This window comes from Callospermophilus lateralis, chromosome 7 (genome assembly GCF_048772815.1).
Source record: "Callospermophilus lateralis isolate mCalLat2 chromosome 7, mCalLat2.hap1, whole genome shotgun sequence".
Classification (NCBI taxonomy): domain Eukaryota; kingdom Metazoa; phylum Chordata; class Mammalia; order Rodentia; family Sciuridae; genus Callospermophilus; species Callospermophilus lateralis.
In genome coordinates this window covers 26197229-26220104 of record NC_135311.1, presented here as the reverse complement: position 1 = coordinate 26220104, position 22876 = coordinate 26197229, and the positions used below count along the sequence as shown (strand labels likewise).

Here is a 22876-nt window from a genome sequence, read left to right as displayed (position 1 = left end):
GAGGCAATGCTAACAGTCTCCTTCCTAATTTAGGTCAAGAGGGTGGCAGGTGGCTGAACTCAAGATAACTGGAAAATGACTGTAGGCCAAGGTAACTAAAAATCCTTGGTGTTAATGGTCTGACTGAGGCTACCAGGGTGAGGAGAAAGTCTGAGGAGAATTAGCATGAGAACTGAGTTCAGAGACAGACCAGCCCTGGCAGCCAATACCCGGAGTCCCCAAGATGCTAGGGAGGTGGCTAGGACAGAGGCTGTGCGTGGATACTTACAGGATGCCAACATTGGTGCTATGTTCTACCACCCCCTCTAAGCCCCTTGGGAGGTCAAAAAAGGGAATCAGAAAGGGAGTTTGATAGTTCAGCACAAAAAAACTGGAAGCCTGAACGGGTACATGTGTGACAGCAGAGGTAGGAAAAGCCCCAGAAGAATCAACAGCACATGCAGGGAACCAGACCAGGGGTAAAAAGAAGAGAATCTACAGACTCAGAAGAATCAGAGAGAAAAACATCAATTGAATTTTTAAAAAGTTATACCTTGATGGTGGAGGTTCGTACAGATAACAGGGGATCATCCACAAGATAGGACAACCCCTACAGGACAACATGCCAACAGAAGATAAAAACACCATTGATTGTACATTCCAGCATTCACAAGCCAGTTTTGACATTCAAACTCTTAATCCCAGCATTCCACCCTTTGAGTTCAACATTCCATCCCTAGTTCCAGCATTCTGTCTCCCTTGTCCAAACATTCTACCCCTTGGCTGCAACAGGACACCTCCACCCCCACTTCCCCAACATTCCTTCCTTCATTCCTCCCAACATTCTGTCTTTTCCATCCCAACATTCCAGCCCTGAAATCCAACATTCCTCCCCTAAAATCCAGCATTCCAGAGCTTTAATCCCTAAATCCCACCCCATAGTCCAACATTCTTTCCCTCAAACTCAGCATTCCACCCATTCAATGCCAGCATTCCATCCCTCAATTCCCAAACTCCCATTTTTTCAATACCATCATTCCAGCCCTTTAAACCCCAATATTTTCACCCATGTTCTTTCAATTTACACATTCCACCTAGCTCATGCAAACTTGGAAAGGGCAGTTGGGTCCCGGTCTATCCCTTTGGCAAGTTTAGTCTTTGAGAAAAACTCTAGATATGCATATACAGCTCTAAGTGATAAATCCTTGAAATAGGGGTCTCAGAGCACCTTCCATTTTGGAAGTTCTCACTGGGTTCTGCTGCCATTCATAGTATCCATGTTATGCTCAGATTGAATCATCTAGCATCTATTCCTGCCACATCTGGGAGGCCAGGATACAGAATAGTTGGAATTAGGACTTCCTTAGTGTATTGATCCCTGACTATAGGCTTTTGGGGGAGGACGTTTCTAGAAAGGAACAGGGAAGGATTTCCCTTTGGCCTGTCTACTCTGACTTCTCCCTCCCCACTATTCTCAGTACTTTTTGCCAAGGGTTCAGGGTTAGCCCTACTGCCCTTTCTTTGAGGCTGTTAGTGAGGCACAAGCATCATTCACATTCCAGCTGTGGTACCCTACACCATAACCACTTTAACAGAGTTCAGAGAATCTGAACTCCCTAGGAATTGCAGGGTGACCAACAGGGGTTTGAACTGATAAATGCTGGCTAGAGAAACATACACATTGCCTCCTTCATTCACTGCCTTCCATTTCAAGAGAAATGTAGGGCACAAAGGAACCCACAGATTGCATCAACCTAGTCCCAGGGGTGGGACAAAAATCAACATTCTACTTTCCTGTGCATATCCCATCTGGATTTTGAAAGGTGACATTTATCAGAGCTGAGAAATGGATATGGGCCAAGTCCTTAGCCCTCAGCCATCAAGAAGAGGACTGTCAGAACTGGTGGAGGGCATGGGAAGGCTAGTGGCCTGGCCTTTTCTCTGATGCTGCAGGATGGAGCAGATCTCCCACCCTTATGACCTTGCCCCATTTCTTAGGTCTTTTTCCTGGGAGTTGCCAGACCCCATCACTATCTTTTGAATCTGAAGGGGACAGACTGACTCCTAGTGCAGGATAAGGATGTGAGCAGAGCCCTAGGGAAGGCCAGGGGGTCAGGGAGGAAAAAGGAGATGGGGCGGACTGGCACTCACAGTGGTCTTTTCCAGGCAGTGCAGCAGGTGGTGGTGCTGGCTCTCGATGATCGATGTGGTCTTGCCCATGTGCTCCTCTTCTGGGGTGCCCTAGAGAGAGAAGAGGAGGAACTGAGAGTGAAGCTGGTGACGTCTCCTCTCTCCAGCAACTTAACTTCTCCACAGGTGGGAGGGCACCAGAAAAATCCAGCTGAGCCAAATTTTAGGGTCAGCATAGGACATGCTCACCTTTGGGGTGGGGGTGGGGCTTTTGTCGGCAGCTGGTTTAGGGGTACTGGTGATATCCCATAGGAAAGGTGTGTGGGTAGGGAAAATTTGGAAATGTCCTCCTCAGGGCTCAAACGGAATGTGTGTGTGTGTGTGGGGGCTTTTGGACAGGAGTGCTGGTGTCTGTTGAGGAAAAAAAGCTCATCTTTCCCTTTACGGTTCCCAGCCAGGTCCTTTAGGCACTTACCGCCAGTTCCAGAGCCTCATTGAGGAGCCCGTTGCGCTTGCTGTGCAGGTAAGCATTGGAACTTCCTGTTTTGGCCACACGGATCCTGGCAAGGCGGGCCTTCTGTGATGGGCAGAGATAATGAAATAGTGAGAGAGATCCAAATACAAAAAAGACAGCCGGGCTGGCAAAGCCAGCAACAGTGGGCTTCCCAGAGGCAGGTGACATCTGACAACGAGGAGGAGTGGCGTCTCTGCTTAGAGACTGTGGGGCTGGCTCTGAGACACTGTACCCACTTTGAGCAGTTTGGCCATGGTGAGAATTCCAAGGAGCTTCCACTCATGGTTTTTAGCCTGTGTGTACCTGGCAGAGAAATATCATCTATCCAAATTCTTTTTCCTCCCCAAAGTTTCATGACCTTTACTCAATATCACACAATGCTGTTCAATTGAGTATTATCTCCCAACTAGATTGCAAGGGCCTTAAAGGACAGTATGTGACAGTTGTCTTTATTCTACTAGGATCCACTACAGTTCCCTGCATCAGAAGGTCTCCAAATATTAGTTATAAGAAAAGCCACCAATGCACATGTGCCCCTTAAGAATATGTTTTATATATTTACCTTGCTACTGTTTCTCTCCCCCATTAGAATGTAGACTCTTTGAGGGCAGGAGTTTTCCCTTGGTTTAATGATGTATCCTCAGTGCTGAGTAACCAGAGAGTCAAACTTCTTAAAGTTAATAAATGTATTTACAATTGCATATCTGTCTTTGGGAGTGAGTCATGTTTGGATGTGTCAATATATGTGCACTGTGTTGTGTATGTTGGTGGGAATACATGTGGTGCTCATGAGAGGTGACCTGGTATGTAGAGGCGGGGGGATATACCACTTTGGCTTTAGCTAGGACTGTTGAAATCTCCCCAGCTCCAACATGGGAAGCTTCAGTAAAGAAGGCCCTCCTATAGGGGGTTTGCGTGGAACCTCTGTCTGAGCTTCTCTCCTGCTTGCAGAGGCAATGGGAGAGGCTGGCCATGCTTCACCTGCTGGCTGCTCTTCTTCCTAATGACCATAATCAGCGTCACCATGACGGCAGCACAGTCAAAGAGAGGGGACTAAGAGAAAAGAGTCTTTGGTACTGGGAAGAGGGGTTCATGTTTTTAGTTTAAAAAATGCAGCTTGAGTTTCAGGCTCTGTAGGTCTAGACCCAGCACCAGGATCTTGCTTCAAGAAGCAGAAAAAAGCCCACAAGGATCACAGACCCATCCTGGAGTGGAGGGCTTCCTCCTCCTGCCTCTGGGCACATCTACAGATAACTTCAGTATGGATTCTGAGCAGATGAATCCTTGAGAAATTGTGGCAATTTCCATTTCTTGTCACATTCTCCCCAAGTATTTCCCCAACCCCAAGCATCCCATCAGCCTGGTTCATCTGCTAAAAGGAAGCCATGGGCTCAGGTATTCAGGCCATCAGCAGACGTACTGTGTCTCCTGCAAAGTCCTCCATTAGCCAGAATTTCCCTGCAGAGACAATTCATTCCCTTCCCTGGATTCTAAATGTGGGGAAGATCCTGCCACAAATCTGAGGACAACTGCTCCTTTAGATACAGGAGAGAATGAAAAGGGGAACAATCTGGGAGAGAAAGTCCAGTAAGTCAGTCCTATTACTCTTCCTCCTCTTTGAGAAAAAAAAAAAAAAAAATTCATTCAAGGTCTAGAATAGTTCTCCCCAGGAATCCTGCTTCAGCCCTCTCCTTGGCTAGATGTTTGTATCTCCTCAAGCAAGTTTCTCCTTGTTTGCTCATGTGGCTGTATTGCCTTGGGTGAGTGGCAGGTGTTGAGAGCTGCCTATGGAAATCCAATTGTGTCAAGCTCATTATAGCCTTATATAATCTGATTGCACCACTTAGAGCCAGACCTTTCTCATATCTGGGGTCTGTCTTCATTACTTTCTAGAGATGGAAGATTCTCCTGTTCTCCTCTGTGGCACTTCTTTTAATCTTATCTTACCCTGAGCTCTATTAAAGCAACAGATTGTCATATCCAATGCACTGTATCATTTAATCATTTCTCACAAAGGATAAAGAGGTTTGTGATGTATTAACAGAACCATACCCAACACGTGAAAATTGTTGGGGCCCTTTGGCTTGGCTTTGAGCTCCTGAGGGCCAGGACATGTGGCTTATGCATATTTTTATCTTTGGCACCCAGCACAGGGCTTTATGCTTTGCTCAAGCAGTTTGTGTTGGCCAAGGAGGTAAGGAGGATAATCACATATGGTTGGATAGGCATTTATATTTATTAAGCCATTGGTGCAAACTTGGTTCTTGATCCTTGGACTGGTCAGCTTTACTCTTTCTCTGACCATAAGTATGATATGAAGGTTAGGAAAGCTTGGAGGTTATCTATAACATATCAATGAATGAATGAATGAAGTGTATGAGGGAAAATGATTTATCCAGGGCAATGTAGTGGACTAGCAAGCTTGGGCCTTCCTTCAAGCCAAGTGCTGCTTCCATGGTACCTCCTCCTCCACCTCCCCTGAATTTCTTTCTTTCTTTCTTTCTTCTCCCTCTCCCTCTCCCTCTCCCTCCCCCTCTCCCTCTCCCTCTCCCTCTCCCTCTCCTTCTCCCTCTTCTTCTCCTTCTCCTTCTTCTTCTCCTTCTTCTTCTTCTTCTTCTTTTTTTTTGTGGTACTGAGAGAGAACCCAGGGGCACCCCATCCTACTGAGCCAAACCCCCAGACCTTTTTATTTTTCATTTTGACACAAGGTCTTGCCAAGTTGCTGAGTTTGGTCTCAATTTTGTAATCCTCCTGCCTCAGCCCCCTGAATCACTGGGATTACAATAAGATGCCACTGCACCTGGTTTCCTTCCCTGAATCTCAACTGCTATCACACAAGTTTCTAAAGTTGAAGAGCAAAGCCCAGGAAACTGCATTTTTGACAGATGTGGAGATTCCAGGGTTGGAGAGAGCTGGAAGGAGGATGCTGCTTCCCCGGTACAGTTTGAGACACTGTTATGATCAAGACCATAATCCTAGGAAATCTTGTGATGCCTTTTAAGACTGAGTGCTTTCTAGCTGTCTAGCCATCAGGTGCCCTTTGGCCATGAGTGTTTATATCTCTTGCTCCAGAAGAAGCAGAAGAAAGAAAGAAATGGAAGGGCCAAAAAAGAAAACAGGCAGTCGCACCCTAAGGCATTATCTAAGAGATATTAAAACTTGAGCTTACATAAAAACCTGTGCATTTGACAGTAGCTTCATTTGTAACAATTGAAAACTAATCATCCCAGAAATTCTGCAACAAACAGTTACACTGATGCATCCATATTATGGAATATTACTCAGCAGTAAAAATGAATGGCTATCAATACACACAATTTGGGTTGAAACTCCAGGAACTATGCAGAATTAAAAAAGTTAATTTCCAAAGGTTACCTACCATATGAATTCATTTATGTGATATTTGGAAGTGACATTTTATACGTGGAGAACAGATATGTGGTTGTTGGGTTCTTGGGTGGATCTAGTTATGAAAGGGCGACACAGGGTCCTCATGGTATTGGAAGTGTTCAGTATCACTGTCATCAGACTGTGGAGGTCCGCATGGACTTAGGTGATGAAATTGTAAAACACTTGCAGGTAAACAGATGGAGTTAGAGAAGATAACGCTAAGTGAAGTTAGCCAATCCCCAAAACCCAAATGCCAAATGCTTTCTCTGATTAAGGAGGCTGATTCATAGTGGGAGAGGGAGGGGGAGCATGGGAACAATAGAAGAACTCTAGATAGGGTAGAGGGGTGGAAGGGGAAGGGAGGGGGCATGGGGTTAGAAATGATGGTGAAATATGATGGACATCATTATCCAAAGTACATGTATGAAGATACAAATTGGTGTAAATATACTTTGTATACAACCAGAGATATGAAAAGTTGTGCTCTATATGTGTAACATGAATTGTAATGCATTCCACTGTCACATATAAATAAAAAAATTGTTTAAAAAATTGTAAAACACATACACAGGTATAAGTAAAACAGGCAATTTGAATAGATTGGTGAATTGTATGAGTGTCCATACCCCATATAATATTTTACTATACAGTTTTTTAATACATTTATTTTGTTTATTTAGTTTTTTATTTTGTGTGGTGCTGGGGATTGAACCCAGTGCTTCATTTTATTTATTTAGTTTTTTATTTTGTGTGGTGCTGGGGATTGAACCCAGTGCTTCATGCGTGCTAGGCAAGTGCTCTACCAGTGAGCCACACCCCAGTCCTTACTATACAGTTTTATAAAATGTTGCCCAAACTGGGGAAAACTATACAAGGGATCCTTCCTTCCTTCCTTCCTTCCTTCCTTCCTTCCTCCCTCCCTCCCTCCCTCCCTCCCTCCCTCCCTCCCTCCCTCCCTCCCTCCCTTCCTTCCTTCCTTCCTTCCTTCCTTCGCCAGGGGTGCTTAACCACATCCCCAGCCCTTTTTTGTATTTTTATTTAGAGATAGGATCTTGCTGAGTTGCTTAGGGCCTCACTAAGTGCTGAGGCTGGCATTGAACTCTCGATCCTCCTGCTACAGAACCCCGAGCCATTGGGATTATAGACGTTTGCCACTGCATCTGACTCTCTGTATTATTTCTGAAAACTACTTGTGAATTTATAGTTACCCATCATTAACAAAGGATATGGGATTGCACCAGAGCTGGACAAGGGTCCAAATGTCCCTCTCCCGATGCACTGCAAGATCTCCCCACTTGACCTCTATTTCTCTTGACTCATCAGCATGCAGACTGAAGCGAACCAGTGTCCACAGATAGAGATGGCAATGTGAACTTCCTGCACTCAAGTCTTCTGGGCTGGAGCTTACCTCTGTGGCCTTGATGGCCCTCAGCCATGACATCTAGCTGGGGACTAACATTAATCTCCCTGACCTCCTTCCTCCCAGGCCCAGCTCTCCACTCCCATGAAGTACCTGGGCCTGCCTGTCTTGGCTCACCAAGACAGACTCGGCCTGGAAGCAGGCAGTATTGTTTTTTTTCCTCTCACAGGAAGTCCAAGGTGAAAGAGACAGAGCAGAGCAACCTTGAGGAGAAACAGTATCCAGGCGAAAACACTGTAAATATTTATTCTGATTTCAAAGGGAGATGAAGAAGGAGAGGAGGGTGGGAGGGAGGGACAACCCTCTTGAGCAGCAAGAGGGAGGAATAAGCCAGAATGACTCCTTCTGGATTCTAATCACACACAATGAGCTTTATTCAGTCCCAAAGGGACACATTCCCGGATATGTTCTTTGCAGATGAGATGCTCTAAGAAGTAGGTAAGAGTGTGGGTAGGGAGGCGGGCGGGGGCTGCAGGAGCAACCTAGAGCCCAGCTGTGATGGACTGTCCCGTGTGAGCTGAGAATTCTTGGGAATCCCACCTGCTGTGCCCAAGAAACCTACATCAGCTTGGGGTGGGGGATGGGAGGGTGTATATGTGACAGAATTCCTGGATCTTCAGCCTTAGGCTTCATATCCAGAAACTGGATATGAGTTTCCAATTTCCCCCTGCCCCTTTATTTAGAACTGTGTAATGAATTTAGACATTGTTCAAACTTGCCAGCTGACTCCAACAGGGAAGGAGATAAGACTATTTCATTTCTGGGATGGCTGGGAGCCGGTGGGGGTAGGGCAAACCTGACCTTGGGTGAGACAGGTGCTAGAAAGGTCGGAGAGGACAACAGAAGAGAAATCATGAGGCTGATGACATTATAGAACAGGTCAAGATAAGTAAAAATAAGTTTAGCACAGGAAGAAGGGGACAGGACCACAAGGGTACAAGATCTGTTGGAGGTAAGAAACAATGGGTTACCATATAATTAGAAATTGTGTATCTTTTATTATATATTATTCTGTGTAAAATATAATAAGTGCTATACATTTTGGAACTAGCGTTCACAAATTTGTGGCTCTGTCACAAGTTAGTATATACAGATCTGTTCTGAAATTCTGGAGTTCTTCGATCCGGACTGAAGCCGTACCACTGCCTAAGGCTTATCCTTACAAGTGGGAGGAAATAATAGGCCTGCCCATAGTAGATGCTCAGTAAATGTTTGTATCGTAAAGGAATGAAAGAAAGCCTAAAATAAGGAGACAAAAGCCCAGGCCTCCATAAGACAATCTTTTAGTGAGGTTCCCTCCTGGCCTTTGTACCCAGAGGCTCTGACCCTGCCACTTGGAGGCAGAGATGCTGCCGATGGGTACCCTGTTTTGGCCCAGATCAGGAGGGAAATGGAAAACTGCCCTCAGCCCTTTCCTTATGGGAATGCTGGTACAAATTCCTGCCTTACATTCACTAGCCAGGTGCCTTAGAAACTCAGGGGAGTGAGAGCTGGCTGAGAGGGCGAGTTGTTCCAGAATGGAGGTTGAGGGCGAGTTGTGCAGGAACATCCTCAGAGCCCAAGCCTTTCTACGTGTGGCTCCCTTGCACTTTGCCCTTCTCCATTGACTTTGGGAGTGCACACTGGGCATAATCTAGACCTTTTCTGAGGACTGGTGGTGAGCCCATCAGTTAAGTTCTGTGCCTTCACCCTACGACACCCTGAAGGTTACTAAAGCCTGATGTGCCATTTATCCCCGAACCCAGTGGCCTCAGATTGTTCTCCTTTCATGGTGTTCATTTTTCTTCTTGGCACAGTTATTTTTGTCACTAGATTTTGTATAGGCTATTATATTAAAACGGGACTGTGTTTACCAGCAAGCTCTTGGCTGGGAGAGGGTGGAGCCAGGGACCAAGAAAGTGCCACAGAATATCCAAAAGGGGGATGATCAGCTTATGGATATTGGAGGGTCTGTTGCATTTTGCAGCTAACCGGGGCTGGAAATAAGGACACGGTGGGCAGTTAGGGACACAAGGCTACCTTACCTTCCCCAGGCCTGACCACCTGCCTGTGCCCCCTCCCCTTCATGCCACCCCCGCCGCCATTCCTGGGTCCACAACTTACCTTTTGTGCCCTGCGTTTATCGGCTCTCTGATTCTGGTGGTAAATCCTGCTGAAGTTGGAAACAATCACAGGGACTGGCAGAGCAATGACCAGAACACCACTCAGGGAGCAGATGGAGCCGAAGATCTTTCCTGCAATGGTCTTGGGCACCATGTCTCCATATCTGAGAGAGAGAGAGAGAGAGAGAAAGAAGCAGAGTGTAAGGAAGAAAGGGACCATTTGGGGTCCAAGTCAGGCTTCCCAGCCAATTCACCCAGTTTTTGGTTTGTTCAAATATTGTTTAGAGTGCCTACTATGTGCCAGGTCCAGTGATCCAACCTAGGAGTGAACGAAAGAGACCGGGTCTTTACATTCACAGAGCCAACTTCCTACAAGGGACCATACACAGGAAAGTGAGTATGTCAACAAAAACTGGAGCGTGTAGTTTTTTCTAGAAAGAGAATAGAGGTAGATACTGTGTCAGGTGGCAGTAGCGTGGTCAGAGAAGGCCTCTCTGAGGCTGAGATCTGAAGGTGAAGGGTCCCGCTATGCAAATACCTGGGCACAAGTGTGCCAGGTGGGAGAACAGAAAGTATAGAGGCCCTGAGGCAGAAGGAAGGAGGATGACTCTTTCTAGAACCTGTCCATCGGCCAGTGGGACTGGAAACAGGGAGGGAGGGAGAGGAAGAGTAATGTCAGAGGAGGTTGAGGGATAGGCCAGGCAGAGCATGGAGTAGTGCAATGGGTCACGGTGAGGAGTACAGACTTTATCTCAAGAACAGTGGGAAGACATGGATGAATTTTAAGCCAAAGAGCAATAAGGTCTCATTTATGATAATAAAAATAAAATAATAAACCTGCTTTCTATTCCTGTGGAGGTTTATAGTTGACAAAGGACTCTTACAGATTGACCTCTCATAAGCCCCTGAGCCCTGTGAACTCTGCCCTTAACCCCACCTCACAGATGCAGGAGCTGAGGCTCAGGGACATTGCATTAATTGCCCTTCTTCCCTCAGACGGGCTTAAAATCCACTCCTCTTGCTTTCATTTTCTATTGACCACCCTGGTCTCAGAGGGGGACCAGTATCTGGAACTCAGCCCCTTAAGCTGTGAAGCCACATTGGGACAGTGCCGGCTCCTCTCAAAGCTTGGAGAAACTCTCTTAAAGTACTTCACACCCTGGCAGCTGCCCGCTGGGACTGGCGTGGTCTGGCTCCCACTCAGCCCCAGGCAAGCTGGCCAGAGTCTCTCTCCTCCAATCAATAAGATGCTCTCCACAGTGGTTAAGTGTTTAGCCTCCTCTTTATTGAGATAATTTAAAGGCCTTATTAAGCAAAGAGCTGTGATAACTCCTCTGGCCAAAGCCAGAAACATTATCTCCCCTGCCTCTGAGCAGAAACAGGCTTAGCATGACCACGAATGGTTGTTGCTGAAGTAGGCTCAAAGTCACTTGTCCTGAGGGGACCCTGAGAAGATGTGGAAGGGGATGGGCAAGCTGTTTCAGAATTCTGAGGTCCTCACCCGGTTTGGCTAAGGGCTTTGTGGAGGGTGCAGCAGCAGAGATTGATAGCTGTAGGGTAAAGAATGGATGATCTCACTGAAGCCCCTCTATCCCCTGTGAAGCAGGTTCCTGTTTTGAGAACTGCCTTCTTCCTCCTCAGAGTCGAGGCCTTCGTACTTGCTCAAGCATCCTCAGACACGCACTAACATCAGGGTTCTTTGCAGGCCAGATTTGCCTTCTTGGCTACGACATGCAGGGCAGGCTTTCACTAAAGAGTTTGAGAAGGTGGATTCTGCAGTGAGATAACCTGGGTTCGAGAACCCCATCCCACCATTAGTCACTGTGTGACTTTAAGGGACTGTTACTTGGGTCCTCTTTTTCCTTATCTATAAAATAAAGATGAGAATAGTAACCTGCATCACAATCCCACTGTGACATATCCAGCTTCCATCTAGGCATTCTGGAATCCATAGTAGCCATTGGTGGGAAACTCTAAAAACACAGTTAATTGTCCCAAGTTCAAAGAATCACAGTGCTGGAGAAAAGCAAGCCACCCCTGGGATTAAGCTGAGATTTTCAGATGACCCAATTGAGAGGCAGCCATGGCCTTGGATGAAAATGAAGTGTGGCAAGAGCATTCAAGACCAAAGCTGTTTCAGAGGGACCAAGGCTAGTGGAAATGCCAAGGTCAACAGAAAGATTGTTTTATCCATTCGAAGAAAAGAATGAGGAGGGGCTATGTCCACTGCTGAGGCAAGTGGTCCGCCAGTAGCCTATGACAGAGGGACAGCAAAAAACCCCACTACCAGGTGTTTCTGCCTTCTCCTCTATGAAGAATGAGCCTCATCTTGGAAAGGCTGGGACAAATGTCCATAGGAAGGATCTGGAGCTAGCTGGGAGTAGGGGAGTGGACTTGCATCACAGGCCCACGTGGACCCTACCCTGGGACATGGGAGGACTGTGCAGATGGGGATGCAGAACCACTGCTCATGATCTCTGAGAAATCATGATACAGCAGAGAAATACCAAGAGAATAGAGATGGAAAACTCTTGCATTTATATTTTTAAAGAAGGGGAAAGGAGAACTGAGAAACCATAGGCCAACAGGCTTGGCATCCATCAATTCTGCCATAGCATTGCTGGCAGAATGTGAGAGCAGATTATTAAGTGGACAGCTTGGGAACACTTGGAAAATAATTCGTATTGGTTTGCTATGCACACGTCTTGCCAAATTAACCCGATTTCTTGTTGTGAGAGCAAGGTTAACTGGCTGATGGATCGGGAGACTGTTACAGACCTATTGCATCATGATTTGAGCACGATGCGTTCTCGTCCCAGTTCTTTATACCCTTGACAAGCTTGGGAAGGTGGTGTGGATAGCAATGTAGTTATTAGGGGGTTGAGTAACCATCTCTAGACTTCTGGAACTTCTTTAAGATTGTCAAGGGGGATTCTGTGCCAGCAAAGAAAGCTCAGAGTTTCCAAGCTCACAATTTTTGCAAGGGTTGACTTTAGTGAAACAGTAAGTGAAACAAAGAGTGGATCTAAAGTTAGGTCTCCAGTGGTGTGTTCCAGTATTTTTCAACAACTTGTATAAAGCCAGAGGGAGGCAGCATGGCCTAATAATTGAGAGAGGAGACTGGACTCAGATATGAGTTTGAACCCTATCCCTGTATTACTTACTAACTAGCTTAATGGTACTGGGCCATTTAATTTGACCCTGTGCCACCCATAAGATGGGAATCTCCAGAGTTGTAATAGTAATTCAGAAAAAAAAACACTTCACTCAGTATTTGGGTGACTGTAAATTCTCTATAAATAGCCAGTGTGGTGGGCTCCTATTTTTTTTTTTTTTTTTTTTTTGGTCTATGAAAAATCCTAACTCATCTAGGACCTGTGCCCCACCCACTATTATGACATAAACTCTGCACAGAGGAGCCACCATAGTCTTGCAAACCTTCCCCTCTGCTCCTTCTGCCCTACTCAAAGTAAGCTCAAAATAGAGCATCTGACCTAAGCTGGGTCAATGGTTTCCTTTTCTGGGTTTATTTTTCAACAGCTTTATTGAGATACAATTGACATACCATAAAATTTGACTTTTAAATTATACATTGCAATAGTTTTTTTGTGTGTTTAATTATATAGTTATATTTCCATCATCACAGTCTAGTTTTAGAATATTTTCATAAGCTCCCCCCCCCAAAAAAAAACCACCTTGTGTTAATTAGCTGTCAGTGATCATTCTGCACCCTTATTCCCTGGTGACCACTGATTCTCTCTCTCTAAATTCCCTGTTTTGGATGTTTTATCTAAATGAATCATAGAATATGTAGCCTTTGTGTCTGATTTCTTTCACTCAGCATAATGTTTATGCACATATCAGTAATTCATCCTTTTTGATGCTCAATAAATAATCAACTGTATGGATATATACCATACCATATTTTGTTGATCCATTCATCAGTTGACAGTTTGATTGTTTCTACTTTTTACCTATTATAAATAATATGGCTGTAAACCTTGGCCTAGAAAGCTTTTGTGTGGCCATGTTTTCCGTTCTTTAGGAGTCAGATGGTAACAGTATTTAACAATTTGAGGCACTGCCAGACTGTTTTTCAAATGCACCATTTTTATGTTCCCACAAGTGATGAATGAGGGGTCCAATTTCTCCTTACCTAAGACAACCCTTATTACTGTCTGGCTTTTTGATTATAGCTATCCTGATGAGTATGAAGTGGTATCTCAGTGGTTTTATTTATTTATATTTTTTATGCTAGGGATTGAATCCAGGAACACTTTGCCACTGAGTTACATCCCTGTGCTTTTTGTGTATTATTTCGAGACAGGGTCTTGCTAGGTTCCCAAGGTTGGCCTCATGCTCCAGAGTCACAGGGGCTACAGGAGTGGGTACTGCTGGCCCCAGCATCTCAGTCTGGTTTTGATTTTCATTTTTCTGACGGCTAATGATATTGAGCCCCTTTTCCTCTTTCCTGGATTATACCTTTGGACCAGATCAGTCTCCTTCAAAGGAAGAAACTGCAACAAATATAGCTCTGGAGTTGTTGGCAGCTATGCTTTCTGCCATTGGAAAAAACCAGGGCGAAGTTAGAGAGGAAGAAGGCTGCCATGTGGAAAGAGATGCGAGGTGGGAACAGAAGTTGTGGAGTTTGAGTTCCTGTGACAGTTCTTACGGAAGGCCAGCTTGACCTCTGACCTTTCTGTGGTTCATGGTTCAGTCCTTTGACGCTGCTTACTGACAAATTATTATTGTTGTTTAAACATCTTTTTTTTTAAACCTTCTTCCATTTGGATCTGAAGATAATTATGATGATGATGCTACTGCTGATTGTTTTAAGATCATCCAATTTCTAAATGACAGAGCTACTATGAATTGGAGTCTTTAGGAGTCAAAAGGATTTTAACAGGTTGTAATCATGGGAGAAACCAACCAGCTTCATTTTAACAAAGACAAATGACACCACCAGCATTTTGATTCAAATAATCAATGACTTGTCTAGCTGATGGGAGGGACCTGGTTTCACAGGAGTCTATGTTAACAATCACAGGGGAATTTAACTTCAGCAGCGTTGGCCACCAGTAATAGCTGCTAAAACTTTGATTTAGCAGAAAAGGGGAGTAGGTAGGCCAGCCTCTCTCCTTTGTGCAGGCTGCTGGGTTGAGTTCCAGGCGCTATCGGACATTGGACATTGGTGAACTGGCCTGAGTCCCAGAGAAGGACACTGGGATTTGAATTATCTGGAAATCATCTCAAGGGAAACAAAAGGTCAGGAATGCCTGTCCTGAAGGAAAGGGGCTGGGGACGGAAGCATGGAAGCCAGCAGTGTACAGGAACCTTTCTTAAGAACTTGATCTGCATCAGCAGGACTCAAAACAAGCTGCCCTGACAGAGAGGGAGAACCCTCTACTGTGTTCCAGCTGGGCTAGTTTGTTTGACATGGCCCTGCTCTTTCATTTCCAGCTTCTCCTGGGCTGGGTGGGGTGGGGGTGAGGTGTCAGGGGTCAGGAAGATATGGTCCTGGAAGAGGGCTCTGGGAGTCAGTTAGACATTACCCCCCTTTTCTGCATACCCTCTAACCCCCAGCAATACAGTATTGTGGTCCAAAGCCCTCTGAGCACCAGACTGCTTGAGGCGAATCCTGGCTCTGCTGTTCCTTAGCTGGTCCACCCTGGGCATGTTACTTACCTTCTCTGTCCTTGGTTGCCTGGCAACGATAAAATAATGGAGGGAACTTCACAGAGTTGTTGTGATAGATTAAATGAGTTACTATTTGTAAAAGTGCTCAGCCTGGCACATAGGAAGAGCTTTATGAGTGTTTATTAAACAAGTCCTGGATCCAGACCACCATTGTTCCTAGACTGTACGTCTGCAAAGGGCTCTTAACCAGACTTCTCACTTCTACTTCTGTCCCCCTTGAATTCATAAGCATGTTCTTCAAATGCAAATCCAAGCACAGTCATTCCCCTGCTCAAAGCATTTCAATAAATGTTTGTGGAAAGTACAAGTTAATGAGTGAAACCTACCTTGCAATGTTGGTGTAAAGACTATGTGCCTGCTAGACTGCAAATGCTCATTAAGCTGTAGCTAATTATAATCGTAATGACCATGATGGGCAGAGACATTTCTCCCACATTCTCTCCTAGGTCCCTCCTGAGCAGGAGCACTATGGTGGGGAGCTGATGGTGGCTAAGTCCTGATGGATTCTTGGCTTATTTTCTCTGTGGAATTTCTTAGAGATTAGAAAAACAAAAATAGAAAAGCCATGACCTAGGGGAACAACGACTACAAAAAAAAAAAAATTTAACTAAATCCAGAGACTTATTCACTTGTCTTCCTCCATCCATGCCAACGAGGACTCTCTTCTAGGCCCTACCCCTGCTTTGAGGGCGGGGATGGTAAAGGGGAGGGAAAACCCTTCCGGAAGGCTACAACCCAGGTACAGGTGAGCTAGGTGCTCACACCAGACTCAGGAAGCCACCCAGACCCCACCTGGGGTCAATGAGGAGCAGCTATCTGCCCTGAGCAGATGGTGAGGGACCTAGGACTGCATGCCTCTCTGCCTCTCCTCGAGCATCCTCGGTAATCCACAGTGATGTCTGGGCTGAGGCAAGAGCAGAGAAGCTTACCCTCCTAATATGGAAGACTAATTAATTTGTATTAGGGCTTAGGGATAATTAAACTTTTTATCTGAACTTAAGCTGCACAAACCACCCGCCTTGTACAATTAATTGCTGCCTTCATTTCCTCCTCCAGGTGCCAGGAGATAAGTGCAAGCCAGGTTCCCCTGTCCAATTCTGCCTGCCTCCCAGTCAGGGACAAGGCTGCCCGTCTGCTGGGGAATCTGCGCTTACTGGAGACCACGACACAGCCCGTTTAGGGGGCTCAATCAAAGACACACTAGTGAGTGTCAGGAAGGAGGACGTCCCAGCCTCATGCCATGTCCACTCCTGCACCCACCTTCAGCCCTGGGATGCCCCTGAACTTGGCTTGTTGGAGACCCTGGTATGTGTGGGTGGGAGTGGGAGGGACAGAAGCTGTTCTGTTGGGCAGAGTCAGGGTGAGGAATGTTCTTGGAAGCGCCTGGGCCTCCATAATGAGTTCCACAGACTTATCTGAGGCTTCCTGTCTGTCCAGGGATAAAGGACAATTGTAGACCAGCCTGGATTGATGGCGTTTGCCCCTTGACACCAGTGCAGCCTCTTTCAGTGTCCAGGTCCCATCCTAGGTAGCAGCACTGCTGTCCTCTGTGTGGGTGTTTTAACCTCACCTCATGTCAGGTACCGAGCATATAACATTTCGTTTGCTCCCTCCAGCAACCCAAAGAAGTAAATACTATTAATACGCTTATTTTACAAATGAGAAAATTGAGGCACAAACTGGTCAAGAAATAAAGGCTGGATGTAGCTTAGAGGTAGAGTATTTGCCTAGCATGTGTGAGTCCCTGAGTTTGGTCCCCAGCACCACACACACACACACACACACACACACACACACCAATCTGACTATATGACTAAGGTTATCATTTAGTGTCAGTTGCAGAATTGAGACTTGGACCTAGACTCCACTACTAGTTACTCTGGTCCAAAGCTGTGACCCCTGAGAAGTCAACATGTCAAGTAGCAGTCAGATTAGAGGGAAAGGGAAGAAAACTTCAGAGGTGATCAGATCTAGGGCATGTGTTTAGTCATAATTCTTTCCCTAATCTTGTTTGTTTGTGGTGCTGGGGATTGAACTCAGGGCCTTCGCATGCAAGGCAAGCACTCTACCAACTGACCTATATCCCCAGCCCCTTTCTGTACTCCTGATTCCCAAGGAGGGAAAGTGGGAAATGAAAGCTCCATAGTAGTCTTCCTTTCTACCAACACCCACTCCCCATTTCCACCCCTGCAGCTGGGTGTTCTCCTGCTCACCTGCAAAGTGAGTCCTAATAGTGAAACCAGGAGCCAAAAGGCTGGGTTGCCTTTTGGAACCTTGCAGATCCTCTGAAAACCCCACCTGGGGATGGACTCAGAGGGGAGAGAAGAGGCTCAGAGCAGGAAGTCTAATAACAATCGCAGTGACAACTCAGCAACAGTTTATTTTTACTTGGTATCAATATGAGCTGTTCAATCTTCACAACAACCTTAGGTCATATCAGTCTCATTTTTTCAGATGAGGAAACTTGGAGAGGTTAAGTAACATGCTCAAGATCATCAACTAATCTAAGCTGGTCTTCCAAACCAGGCTTGTCTGACTCCAGGCCCTTCTACTTCACAGTACACCCTGCTTCAGGGAGGGGGAGATGAATCAAAGGGTTTGCTAATCCACTGGATTAAGAATAGTCTCCTGAATACAGCAGAGGGGCCCTCAAAGGGGTGTGATTCCTGAAACCCTGCTGGAGGCTCTCAGGTGCTAAGGGAGATGTCTCTGGGATCTGCCTGTAGAGATTCTTGGAGAAGGGGCTGTGCCACTCTTCCTGGTCATTGGTGGGTTGGCTGTGCCCTGCAGGGTCACAGCCAGTCTCAGCTTCAGGCTCTTGACAAGAGCTAGACATCACTCTTGGCCTGTGACAATCTTCTCCTTGCCTTGCCACCTCAATGGCAATTGTGCTGAGTGATAAAGCTGATGCTCAGAGTTGGTGGTTCTCAAACTTCAGTGTGTATCAGCATTTGCCTGGAAGGCTTGGTAAAATGTATATTGCTGGGACCCAGCGTAACACTTGAGAGTTTGCATTCTAAGTTCCTCAAAGTCAGTGATGTTGGTGATCGTGGGATCACACTTTAAGAATCACTGCTTGAAGCCATGTTCTCCTGTGGATCACAGATTTGCAGATTCATAGACTGCCAGCTTCAGGCCAGTCATTACACAATGAAGAAACCAAGACAAGCCAGGAGCATGCCTGCAATCCCAGAGGCTAGGGAGGCTGTGGCCGGAGGATCACGAGTTCAAAGCAGCCTCAGCAAAAGTGAGGTGCTAAGCAACTCAGTGAGACCCTGTCTCTAAATTTTTAAATAAAATACAAAATAGGACTGGGGATGTGGCTCGGTGGTCGAGTGCCCCTGAGTTCAGTCCCTAGTACTCCCACCCCCCGCAAAAGAAAGCAAGACAAGGTCATACATAGAGGGAGAGCCTGCCAGATAGTTCAGAGGGATGCCCTGACTATTGTGTTCACTTCGTATGTGCGTGTGTGCACGTCTCTCTCTCTCTCTCTCTCTCTCTCTCTCACACACACACACACACACACACACACACACACACACACACCTGCACTAGTCCACACATTTCTACCCTCTTGACTGATTCATTAAACCTGTGTCCATACTTTATTAGGCTCTGAGATACAAAGCTAATAGACAGGCATGTCCTTGTCCTCAAAGAGCTTATGACATCATAGGAAAGACAGACAAGTTAATCATGATGCTAGCCCAATATCACAAGGATGTATGCAGGGTCCTTTGTGAGTGCAAAGGAGGGGCCTCTAAATCCAACTGGAGGGTGATCAGAGGCTCTGCCGGGGGTGGAGGCACAGGTGGATCCTGAGCCGTGAGGGAGTTATGAGAAAGTGCTGGCTGGATTAAAAGTAGCTGGGAGATGAGGCTGGAGCGGTGGTCCCATGACGGGCCTTTGAGGTTAATCCAGCTGACTCCGGAAAGCAATGGGGAGCCAATGAAGGATGTGAAGCAGAGGATGGATATGATCCAATAATCATATTTGAAAGATCACCCTGAAAACACGGAGAGCGGACGGGATGGGGATGAAGTCAACCAGTTAGTAGGCTATTGCACCTGTCCAGGCAGGAAATGATGAGGCTTGAACCATGGCAATGGGGCTGGAAAGGAGGCGCCAGGTGAGAACTACTTAGGAAGCAGAATCTGCTGGACTCAGTAACTGACTCATTAGGGGGATGGTGGGGGAGGGGGAGAAGGGAGAATCCTGGAGGGATACTCGGGCTTGGGAAGTGGGGTAGCTTCTGTGTACGTCTCCAGCCAAGCTCCGGCCCTTCCCTTTCGCTGCCCACTCCTGCCAACTGTGCTCCTTGGTGCTCGCAGATGCACTGGGCTCCCCCATGACTCCAAGCCTCTACCCAGGCCCTCCTCCCTGCTGGTGTGCCCTGCTGTCTCTCATTCTTTGCCAGGAAACTCATCTTTTCAGATGTTGTTCCAATGTCACCTCCTGAGGCTCCCCCTGACTCCTCTAAGCAGAGTACCACTCATTCCTATCTTCCATTGGAGCACATACCCCTTTATGCCCTGATAAAGCCTCCCCAAATGTCTGTTTTCCCCCACTGGATAAGAGCAGTCTGAGGACAGGACTATCTATGCCTGAGTCCCTGGTGCCTAACATGTTATGTGATGCATAGCAGGGATTCAGTAGTTCGTGAGTGTGTGTGTGTGTGTGTGTGTGTGTGTGTGTGTGTGTGTTTCATCGACTGGATTTGCCCCCAGGGTCAATTTTTTCTGAAGCAAACCACAAGCTCCAGGAAGGCAGAAACGGTGTCCTCAATACTTACAACCATGTCTGGTACATGATAGGCACTTGTGATATTTGCTGAATGAGTGAATGAACTATGAATAGATTCTCAATGGCATTTGCTCACTTCAGACCAGATCATCAGAGGACCCATCTGCTACCAAACATCTACAGTCTGAATATGCTTTTGATGCATCATGGGGTTTACTTGACATAGGAGAAATTTCACCCTCAATAGAAAGGAACCAATCGTGCGGCAAAATCACAGCTGGGAGGAGGGGGCCTAAAGCAGAGGGAAGAACACTGTTGCTCTAAGGCCTAGGCCAACAAGAACCAGGTGATCTGATTGGTCAATGGGAAACTGATCCTTGGGCTAACAGCAGAAAGGGAGAACTTCAAGTGAAGTTGGGTCTTGGAAATGGGCTGAAGTGGTTCCAGATGGCAGTACTACCAGGCTGATAGGCAAACCATTTCAGTTCTGCCCAGTGGTAAACATCCTAACTTAGGCTTCCAGAATTCCCACAGATTAAGGGAAAAAAAACAAACAAATAAACCAAATCAAAACCAAAACCAATAAGCAAAAAGAAAAAACAAGGAAGTAAACAACCATGAGTGAGAGTCAACAGAAAAAAAAATGTAGACCCTGTTCCTTCCTAAAAGCTTCAGATATCATAGGTAAAGAATATCTATGTATGCAATGTCCTCAGAAAATAAAAAGATGAAATAACACAGATGAACAAGAATATCCATCAAGAATCACCAGGCAAATGTGAAAAAGCATCAAATGAGTTTCCATGTTAAAATTAATTAGGACTCAGCACAATGCCTCCCACCAACTGGTAATCTCCCAACCGAGTCCTTAAAGACCTCACGTTGTCACTTACTCCAAGACATCCTTGTACCTGAGTCTATTCCTATCATGACCAGTAGGAGAGCATTAAAGACCACTTGAATCAAAGTGTGAAATATGATATGTCAAGAACTATGTAATGTTTTGAACAACCAACAATAAAAATTAAAGAAGAAAAAAAAAAGACCAGGAAGCTGCCTGTACCAGCCTTGTCATCCAAACAGGTGACCAGGGTAGTGACATCACAAAGCTGAATGAAGCTGGCTTCCTGTAGAGACATCATCTCTTTGGCTCACATGGCCCCCAGGAAAGACCTGGACCAATGTAGAGAGGGTGAGAAGACAGCAAACCAATGTGAAAACCAGAGAGGGATGGAATAGCAAGTACCAGCCACCAGCAGATGAAAATCAGGAAGGAGATGTGACCATGTAATTAGGGTCACTACCTGTCTTCAATCGCTGGGATGATATCAAAAAGTGGGACTTGGTTACTGATGGTGATGGTGACATTTAAATATTCAGTCAGTTGTTCCTTGCTCTCTGGATGTGGTTGCTCAAAGTGTGACCTTCAAGGACATTTGTAATTTGGAGGGAACAAGTAGAAGGTAGAAGACTGAGGCCCCAGACCTGTGAAGCCAACTAGCCCCTGCCTGGGGACGAGGCCCATCAGATGTGGAGAGGGCAGATGCTTTCACCTGGGGTCATGTCCCCAGGTGGGCTAAGACACATCAGCATGTCCAAGTCCTAGCTCCATTTTTTTTTTAATGTTTGCTTTTTAGTTGTTGTTGGACACAATACCTTTATTTGATTTATTTTTATGGGGTGCTGAGGATTGAACCCAGGGCCTTGCATGTGCTAGGCGAATGCTTTACCCCTGAGCCACAACCTCAGTCCCCAGTCCCAGTCTTGATATATATGCTCTTTGGGGAGCTGGGCCTTGGTCAGTCCGTCCTCCCCAATCTCAGGCCCCAGGAAACGAATCCCCATCGTCTCCCCAGACTCCCAAGGGTCTGGGGAAAGAGCCACAAAGAACAGAACACGTGTCTGCTGGAACAACAGTGCTCCCTCGGAGACCTCTCCCCGCAGGCCTGCGCCATCTGCTTCTCCTGCGCCATATGTGCGTCGCAGCAGCCCCACTCCCTGGGGCAGCTTCCCGGCCTTCTGCCGCCCTGGGCCAGCAAGCATTTGTTGGACAGGAATGTGCTACGTCAACTCTACAAAGCAAGAGCCACGACAGGCCTTTGGTTAGGGCCACAGTGGGTACAGGTTGCAGAAGGGAGGGCTCCTATAACTTGTGCCCACTGTGGGAATGGGAGACGGTGGGAGGGGCTCCAGAACATCTGTGTGGCCAAGGTCTTTGTGGCCAGGGTCAGGCACCACTGGCACTCCAGGGGTGAAGCACTGAGGTTGAAGTGCACGGAAGCGATGGAGCGAGGGTGCAGAAGCCAGGGCTGGGCACTGTGGACTGAACATTCGTCCATGGTGTGGACCCTCACTGAGGCCCAGCCTCGTTTCCACTAGCCCCCCTCCGATTCTGTCTGCTGTAGATCCCACTGAGGTGGCAGTCGGGGTGGAGACAGGAAGGAGGCAGAAATGGGCAAGATGCAAGAGGACAGGGTGAGAGGGGTGTTAGCTCCAGGCCAGGACAGATTGAGGTGCTAAGTAATTTGGACCCTATCCATGGCCACCAGGTGTCCCCATTCTTCATACACACAGCTCTCCACTGCCCATGGCCTGGAAAATCCAGGCTGCTCTAACCGCCCTTTCTGCATCTTACCTGGTTCTTCTCCCCTCCACCCTGTGCTGTTCTAGGACCACCCTCTGCCATCTTGAGGCTTCTTCCTTCTGCTTTTTCCTATCCTCAAATCGTCTGATGACCAGAAGTTCTCCCTCTTCCCCAAAACCACCCCTGTCTCAGTTTCAGACTTTTACAGGGTCTTGTAGGGTCTTAGAGGGTGCCAGGTCCAGCCCCCAAAAGGTACAGGACCCTTTCCGTGGCAGCCCCAGCCTCTGCCCTCCCCTCCTGGCACAGGCTTTGGAGTC

The 22876-nt window shown here is 46.6% G+C and overlaps 1 protein-coding gene across 2 annotated transcripts in view; it reads right to left on the bottom strand.

Annotated features, from left to right (window-relative positions):
* Kcnd3 (potassium voltage-gated channel subfamily D member 3) overlaps window positions 1–22876 on the bottom strand; it is a 194750-nt gene that overhangs the window by 1770 nt on the left and 170104 nt on the right. Inside the window, exons 2-5 of one of the 2 annotated variants that reach the window (XM_076861769.1) lie at window positions 9537–9699; window positions 2585–2686; window positions 2131–2220; window positions 533–589 (exon numbers count right to left, since the gene is read on the bottom strand). In XM_076861769.1, coding sequence (XP_076717884.1) covers window positions 533–589; window positions 2131–2220; window positions 2585–2686; window positions 9537–9699 — 412 coding nt within the window. The remainder of the gene's footprint in view (window positions 1–532; window positions 590–2130; window positions 2221–2584; window positions 2687–9536; window positions 9700–22876) is intronic. The other variant, XM_076861770.1, reaches the window with a different exon arrangement.